Source organism: Cyphomyrmex costatus, unplaced genomic scaffold, assembly GCF_001594065.2.
Source record: "Cyphomyrmex costatus isolate MS0001 unplaced genomic scaffold, Ccosl1.0 scaffold3461, whole genome shotgun sequence".
NCBI classification, from domain to species: domain Eukaryota; kingdom Metazoa; phylum Arthropoda; class Insecta; order Hymenoptera; family Formicidae; genus Cyphomyrmex; species Cyphomyrmex costatus.
In genome coordinates, this window is record NW_017277623.1 from 1 (window position 1) to 9,147 (window position 9,147).

Below are 9,147 nucleotides of genomic sequence, written 5' to 3' on the forward strand. Positions count from 1 at the left end.
GCGAGCGCGACGCGATTACGCGATCACGCCCTCGACCGATTAGCGGAACGCTGACGAGAAGCGACGAATATGAAGGTCAGAGACCTCAATAATTCAAATAAATACGAGAAGACCGATGCAGAGTGGAGTCAGTAATTTTAACAAGTTGTAACTTAAGTAATGTCGAAATTCCTGATGATGTTAAGTATTTGTTACAGTTGGGTGAAGGTTTTGGACTTCCAGTTAATAAATATAATTTTGAACATACATTTATTGAATTAGTTAAAAGCATTGAGTGTAATATTTGCAATCGTCCAAACAATATTATTAATTTTGTTAGGAACAATACAGTTCCAATATTAGAAAATTTTCATAATAAGTTTCCGAAAAAGGACTTAAATAGTAAAATAATATTTGACTGTATAAAATCCACAAGAAAGTTCACTAATGATCATCCTGAGGTGTTTTTTTCCAGGGCTGATAAGGGTAATGTGACTGTTGTTCTTGACAGGACTGATTATGTTAACAAGGTTGAATTGATGCTCTCTGATAAGAATACATATGAAATTATAAAGAAAGATCCTACTAAGAAGGTTACCTCAGATTTAAAAAATATATTGGTTCGATGGAAAAACAAAGGTTTTATCGATAACATAACTTATAAAAAGTTACTCACTACTGATGGTAATGTTCCAAGAGCGTACGGTTTAACAAAAATCCATAAAATTCACTATCCTATGAGAATCATTGTATCTTCTGTTAATAGTCCTCTATATAATTTATCAACTTTTTTACACAATATTATTGATGGTTCCATAGAAAAAGCTCCAAGTTTTGTAAAAAATAGTTTTGATTTAATTGATAAAATTAAAAATTTTAAGATTGATTCTAATTCTTCATTGGTTTCTTTGGATGTTGTTTCTCTATTCACTAACATACCTTTAGAATTAGCAGCTGAAAGTGTTGTTCGAAGATGGGATTCAATATCAAAAAAGACGGAGATTCCACTTGAAGAATTTATAATAGCTTTTAAACTAGTACTTAATTCTACATTTTTCATGTTTAATAATACATATTATAAACAAATTTTCGGAACTCCTATGGGATCTCCACTATCACCAGTGGTTGCTGACATTGTCATGCAAGACTTTGAAAAAACAGCAATTGAATTACTTCCTTTCCATCCTTTATTTTATTACCGATACGTTGATGATATTATTTTAGTGGTTCCGTCTGAGAGTATTAATGATACATTGGATGTTTTTAACTCGTTACATACAAGATTACAATTCACGATTGAAATTGGCAAAGAGAGAAAAATTAGCTTTTTAGATACTATGATTATTATTAATGAAGGAAGTTTGATTTTTGATATTTATCACAAACCCACTTTCTCAGGAAGATACCTTAATTTTTATTCCCATCATCCTATGTGTCATAAAAGAGGTGTTATTTATGGCGTCGTGGACAAAATTTTAAAGGTGTGTCATCCAACTTTTCAAAGAAATAATTTAGTAAATACCATTAATATTTTTTTACAAAATGGATACCCTCTCCAATTTATATTTTTTACAATTCACAGTAGGTTGAAATACCATATTAATAATATTAATTCTAATAATAATGTTAGTCCAGATAAGTTTTTTGCTATTCCTTTTATTAATAATGTTTCTGAGAAGTTCAAATCTGTTGCCAGTATGTTACATTGCAAGCTTGCTTACACTATTCCGAATACACTAAAAAATTATATTACTAGAGGAAAAGATAAGTTGGATTACACACACAACCAAAATGTTGTATATAAAATATCCTGTGAGAATTGTGAAGCCAGTTATGTAGGACAAACTAAGAGACAATTAAAAACTAGACTGCATGAACATGTTTCGGATATTAACAAAGGCTCAAGATCTCCTTCTGTGGTAACTGACCACAGATTGAAATTGAATCATAATTTTAAATGGAACAATGTTGAGATTCTTGATATAGAACCTTCTTACAGAAAAAGATTAATATCTGAGATGGTTCACATTAAAAAACAGACACACGGCATAAATAAACAAAATGATACGGAGTCATTGCCCGAGATTTACACTAATATGATACATTCCCTTTCCTTTTCTTAAATGTTCCTTCCTTGTTGTTTTTTCTTTTTCCTTCGCTTTTGACTTTCAATTACATTATCTGTTCTGACTTCATAGTGACAATATACCGCAAAATGACTTACAGTTTTTCAAATATATTTTATATCTAATGACTTCGATTTTAATTATGGACTTGTTGCTTCTTATGTATTTTGATAAGGTAATAGAGTTCTTGTTTTTATTAATTAATTTTTTATTGCCGTGAATTTCATTAATTTATATAATTGTTATTAGGATCAATTTATGTTTGTTTCAACATCTGACTCTTTCTATACTGATTTATATGAAGAATGCGTTTTTATCTTAATTCTGTAATTGTAATATTGAAGGTAATTGTTTTTTAATATTAATTTTTTGGTTATAATTTTATTAATTTGTAAATAATTTTTATTAGGATCATTTTTAATGGAAGAAGAATGCGTTTATTTTTTATTTCAACTTTATTATTTGTAACATTGATAATGAACCAATTGGGTTCGAAACGTTTGTTCTTTTTGTAATTTTTAAGTGTTTTATTAAATTTTATATATTTGATATTTTCTATAGATTTATTTGGCTCTTTGCCCTTCTTAGTTTTGTATTGTTTTATACATATAGAGCCTTCTCACTAATTATTTTATTCAGATATTATTAAAAGATATATAAAAAGAAAAAAGTGATTAATAATTATTGGCTGCTCCCGAATCCTTGGTGGATCCCGAATCCTGTGTCGCAAGTAGCGGCACAACAAGAGGACTAATATGAATTGTGAATGTGAAATAGATGCATCCTCGTAGTATATATATAACTGCTTATAAAAATAATTAAATGTAATTGATAATAATATAATAATAATTAATAATATTGTTTTAATAATTATTATAAATATGATTGAATCAAGGTTAGAATCGTCGATTATCCGGATTTATACCATTTTTGACCACAAAAATATATACAACATCGAACGTCGTTTGTATCAGTTCTTTCCAAAATGACAGATACTCGCATACCATTCCAAATTTATCTTGAGGATACTAAAGCAACTATAATTCTTCAATTAACGGCAGCAGAAGCTGAAAGAGCAACTAAAGGTAAGAAAATATAAGATATAAGAATAACATTTATAGGTTAACTCATTGTAATTTTAATATTTTGCTTCTCTCGAGTAATAAATTTACAGATAATGCATTTGTATTAAGATTAATAAACCAACACAATGCAAGGCGAAAGGAATCAGTTTTACAGATTTATGAAACCACGGATAACGAAATTGATACTTATATGCTTGATGAAGATACATCTTCTGCTTCATGTTCATCTGCTTTAGAGACAAATTCCTTGCATATCTCATCTAAACATGTACAATCAGTAAAATCGACACAAAATGTCAAAGAGTCAACTGGTGCGTATAAATTAATGGATCTATTCTGTAATTCTTAACGACTCTAACAAATATCATTAAATTATTATTGCGCAGCTATTTTGCAGTATACAAAATCTGCGCAATGATAATGTAACGATATCGTTGCAGTTGTTAAAAGTTATAGAATATGCCCTTAATGGTGTTAAATAATTTTATTATTGTCTTATGATCAAATTATTTTTTGGATTTCTTATAGAAAATGACAAAACTTTATTTCTATGGTCTTCAAAGAACGTATATTTGCTCTTGGAAAAATATGAGGAACGAATGAATGAGTTCTCTTCAGGTACAAAACGTCATTTTAAAATCTGGGAAAGCATTGCAAGCGACATGAAAAACGTTAATCCAGAATTTACAGCGTCAGGCATACAATGTCAGTCAAAAATGAATAGCATGAAAAAGATGTTTCAAAAAATCATAGACCACAATAGTGTGTCTGGAAATGATCGAAAGTCATGGCAATATTTTGAGGTATATTATAATGCATGTTTCTTTTTCTATGCACAAATAGATGTAGGTAGCTCTAATATAATTTTATTTTTAGAGAATGGATGAATTATTATATTTCGGAAAATCAGGATGGGCGTATCCGAAAGCAACAGCATCAGAGGCTGGGCCTTCATGTGAAAGTTCAATAGATGAGAATTATGATATCAATAAACCTATTGCTATAAGAAGCCAAAGTCTGAAAAAGTTTTAGATGAATTTATAAAGCAAATGAAGCAAGATAGGCAGGAAAGAGAAATGATAAAAGAGAAAAGGAAGCTAACTGTATTACAGGAACTAAAAGAAGAAAAAGGAAAACAACATAAAGAAAAAATGGATATAATGGGTGCGTTCAACGAATACAACGGTTGCATATCTGATCATTGAGCGCTCATTGAGCATAAAATGATCAGTGAACAGTTTCCTGAACGGTCTAACCGTTCATACATGCGCAGTAGCCACACTAAAACATAACCTTTATTTAAACGTCCCCCGTGCACGCATAGTGTTTATGTTTGAAAAAAAGTTCTTTTCGATATTTACAATGGCTGTTAATTTTATACTTCTGGCTTTGCTAGATGATAATGCTATAGAGAGAAATATAGTGAGACATTTTGTCGAAGAATTACAAAATCAATTACCAAATAATTTTTATGCGAGACGTGGTATACGCTGGAAAAATAAAAATTATTATGAAAGAATAGTTCCGTTGTATACTAATAACGTATATAAAGAACATTTTAGGATGTCAAGAATAGCTATAGAGGTAAGTCAGATATGATACAAAGTGATAAAAAGTAAGATTATTAGTACATATAAAATTTATTAATTATATTTCACTTTCATATGTTGTTACAGGAATTAGTAAATATAATTGGAAATGCAATGGATGAAAATTAAAACTATCCAGTGGAATTACAGAAGAAAGTATTATTTACGATCTGGATTTTAGCGAAACAAGAAAGTTATCTTTCAGTAGGAGATAGCTTTGGCCTATCAAAAAGTACCAGACATGGTATAGTAAAAGAAATTGTAAATGTATTGGTCCAGTTAATACCACAATATATCGTATGGCCTAACAGACAAATGTGCAACGTATCATCTACTGTAATATAAATATTTAGTATATTAATATTTATAATAACAAAATAAACTAGTCTTTTAAATGTTGAACAAAACTTTCAGGTTTTTGATCGACGTTCAGGTGGTTTTCCTGGTGTTGTAGGTGCGATCGACGGTGTCCATATACAATGTAAGGCTCCTCCTGGAAACGCTAATGATTACTACAACAGAAAAGGATTTCATTCCATTATCTTGCAAGGTAATTACAATATTTCTTAACATGTTTTCTCTACATTTTTCATTTCTTCAATATAATTGAATATTTTGTAAGAAACATAAATTTTATTATTAGGTGCATGTGATCACACAGGCCGTTTTATTAATATATACACTGGACTACCAGGCCGTATGCACGATGCTCGTGTTTTTAGATACAGTAACCTGTACAGACAATTAACAAATGCGGAAGATCCATTATTACCATCACAACTACATTTAATAGGAGATGCAGCATACCCTTTACTACATAATTTAATGACTCCATATAAAGATACCGGTCATTTGACAAGAAAACAAATAATTTACAACACCAAATTATCATGTATTCGCAGTATTATCGAAAGAACTTATGGTTTTTTAAAAACAAAATTTCGAAGGCTTTATTATTTAAATATCAGTGACTTTGAATTAGGACAAAAAATGATAGCAGCTGCATGCATATTACATAATTTTATGATTAATAGAGAAGAAATAAATTTTGCAGACGAAATAGAAATAGAAAATAACTTAATGTTATTACGCGATATTATAGATCCACTTGAACTTGATGAAAATGCTTCCGCTGTTGCAAAACGGGATATTATGCGTTCATTTAGATAACAAAAAACAAATTTTTATTAATATATATAGAGTTTTATATGTCATACGTGATATGTTTATAAATATAATAACATACTATTTATAAGTAAACATATACTATTTATGTCAAAAAAAATGTAATGAAACAAAATAAAATAATTGTTAAATGATCTCTTTCAAAATCATGCATAACAACACATTTTCGTATGTTTAACAGATAGTATTATAAATACTGTTTTTATAGCACTTTAAAAGTATAATAAAATAATAAAATATGTATTTATAATCATAAAATTAAAATAAAATACATATGGCATTTGTAACACGAAACAAAAATTTTAATAACGAAGAAAATTATTTTTGGCAAGATTCTGAAGCAAACAATTGCCTTATCAAGTCGTTTCGTTCTCGTTGAATTGCATTGCTTTCGTCTAAAGAATCCTTCATTCTGAGTATTGCTTCTACTCTTTTTTCTTCAATTTCTAATTGCTTTTTTCTTAGATTATATAATAATTTCTTTGATCTTTTTTCCGACAATAAACGACTGTTATGACCAGATATTGTTGATGTTGAACATGAAGATAATGGCCTTACAGATGTACCAGCTATACATTGAACATTTTCCTCATTCAGTATCGATGGAGAAGATGAAGTTAATACATTTGCAACAAGATTTGTGTTTAATATAGAAGTATTTTCTAGATTGTTTAATGTAGAAACATTTTCTAGATTTTGATCATTTTCTATTGTTTCTGGTTGGCACGATAAGTTAGATATTCCTGGACTTGATACACAACTTGTTAAAGTTGATTCTAATGTTGGTCCATGATTAATTGTACGATCATTAGCAAAAATATCATTAAATATTTCATAATATTCCCAAGATACTCGTTCACGTCCTGTGCTACTTTTTGTATTGTTTTCTTTAATTGTTTTATATGATCTTTTCATGTTTCTCATTTTACGATCTAATATGTCTTCATTAACAAAATATCCGTGATTTTCCATTACTTATACAATTTCACTCCATAACAGTTTCTTTTTCATTTTTGGATCGCGAAATTTTTCCTTCCTGTCCAAATATTCGTTAAGAAAAAGTTTTGTAGACTTTGTTGTCCATGTAAAATTATTTATTATATTACCTGAAAATAATAATTACGTTTTATATATTTATTGAAAAACAATATAGATATCAATAGATTAAATAATACATACATGAAGAATCTGCATCCTCAGAAATTGATATTAATTCTGGTGCAGTCGTGTTTTTTGCCATATATTCTTCAAAAAACTTGGAATCTACAAAATATGTATAATTACATAACTTTACAGAGACATCATAATTACATATAACTTTAAGAGATAGAAAATACAAAATAAGTCCAAATAACACAAAATTTAAAATTCAGATTATAAAATGTCTTTGAGGCACTCAAAAATTAAAAAGAAATAATTATAAAAATAAAATTGTACAATTAATAAAAAAAAACACAAATATTCAGTAGATATGAAGATATATTACATTGCAAAATCAGACATTAAAAAATCGAGAGAAACAAATTGTTTAATATTTTATTTTATTTAATCTAATTTTAGACTTTGTTGTCTGGGCAGATTAACTTTCCACAGATTAACCTATTTTTCACTTAAACAAAAAAAGGTTCATCATTGTAATTTTCGAAAGAATTTTGGACTCTAAAAATCTAAAAAAGAAAAAGTTCGATCTCAAACGATTCAAATTGGTCTGTGGAGAGTTAAGATTGATTAAATAAAAAAATATTTTAAATGTTAAATATTGATATTTACCGTTTGATAACGATTTATGTACTGTAACAGTATCCGTAATTTTATAAATTGCATTATTGTACATATAAATTTTTTCACATATATTCGACATTTTCATAAAATGTCCAAAAACTAGCTGCGTTTTCCGTTCACGCATATGCGCGCATTCCCCTATATAATATACGTAACGCTTACTATATAAAATGCACGCATATGCCTGAAACGGAACTCAGCTGCAGCCCATGTCTGCAACACGTTGCGCTCACTGAGCGTACTTCAAATTCGCTCAGAAACATGGCGTCCGCTCACTGAACGTGTTGCGAATACGCTCACTGATCAGACGCGTTCAGTGACCATTCTGCCAACAGTTGCACAACCGTTGTATTCGCTGAACGCACCCAATGAAAAAGTTTTGCGAAGTCGTTGCAGGCAAAAAATTATTTGACTAATTCTTTTTATACACAGATTTTATTACAGATTTTATATTCTTTGATTTTTACTGTGATATTCTGTTTGCAATATTGCAGAAAAGTTCTAACTTGCATTGGGATCCTATTGTGTGCAATTCTTAAGTTAATTTCAATGTTCTCAAATTCTTAGCTTCTATTTGTTTTTTTTTTATTTATTTTAATTTCATACATATAGTGTAAGATGATTCAAACTAGTCCCAAATTAACAGTAATTATTAATTAGGTACCTTTTTTTCTTTAATGGCTATGTATAAACTGCGGATTTGTTCGAACTGTTAAAACAGATATTATTTGATCGCTCTTACACACATACACACATGGAAGATTTTATGTTTTTTGATTTTTATTATGATATTCACTTATTATTAATCTGCGATATTGCAATAAAACTCTGAGTTCCTATATAGTTCCTATATTATACAAAAGTACGCATTAAACAAGCCTCATAATTAAATTGTTCATTATCCTTTGTCGTTTTCTATTGCCCTCATCTACTTTACTTGATGTCTGGAGACACGGTAGTGTCTCGGCGCTAAGCCAAGCGCGCGACACTGCCGTGCCTCCTTTACGCGACACGGAGAATTTTTCGGGTCGAGATGATCAGATCTCAGTAACGGCTGAACCGATCAAGTTCTACATACGCTCAATCGACAGAAAATACTAAAATTGTATAATAAAAGTGCTTTCATTTTTTTTCTACGTGCCCTACGAGCGGAGATATCGCGACGTAAAGTCGGGATCTGTGAATTTTCACGTTTCAATTTTAAGAAACGTCGTCATCATCATCATCGTTATTAACGTCGTCGACCAGAGAAAATGTCCATCTCGTTTTTCCGATAATAGAGGGCCTTTGACTTTATGTGTTATCTCACTCTATCTATCATCTCACTCTATCTATCTATATCTAACCAGCAGACCAGTGTTGCATGCTGTATCACATATGACGCGCGCGCGATTTAACTTT

At 29.6% G+C, this 9,147-nt stretch overlaps 2 protein-coding genes across 2 annotated transcripts in view; one reads left to right on the plus strand and one right to left on the minus strand.

Annotated features, from left to right (window-relative positions):
- The first annotated feature begins 3,090 nt into the window (after window positions 1-3,090).
- LOC108776246 (uncharacterized) lies at window positions 3,091-5,949 on the plus strand. Its single transcript, XM_018542801.1, is given in 8 exon segments — window positions 3,091-3,190; window positions 3,280-3,501; window positions 3,719-3,993; window positions 4,198-4,354; window positions 4,587-4,774; window positions 4,867-5,115; window positions 5,194-5,329; window positions 5,423-5,949. Coding segments are annotated over 8 exon segments (1,854 nt in total).
- A 333-nt stretch (window positions 5,950-6,282) lies between these two features.
- LOC108776247 (protein EFR3 homolog B-like) overlaps window positions 6,283-9,147 on the minus strand; it is a 10,511-nt gene continuing 7,646 nt past the window's right edge. The window contains exon 8 of the mRNA XM_018542802.1: window positions 6,283-6,871. Coding sequence (XP_018398304.1) covers window positions 6,283-6,871 — 589 coding nt within the window. The remainder of the gene's footprint in view (window positions 6,872-9,147) is intronic.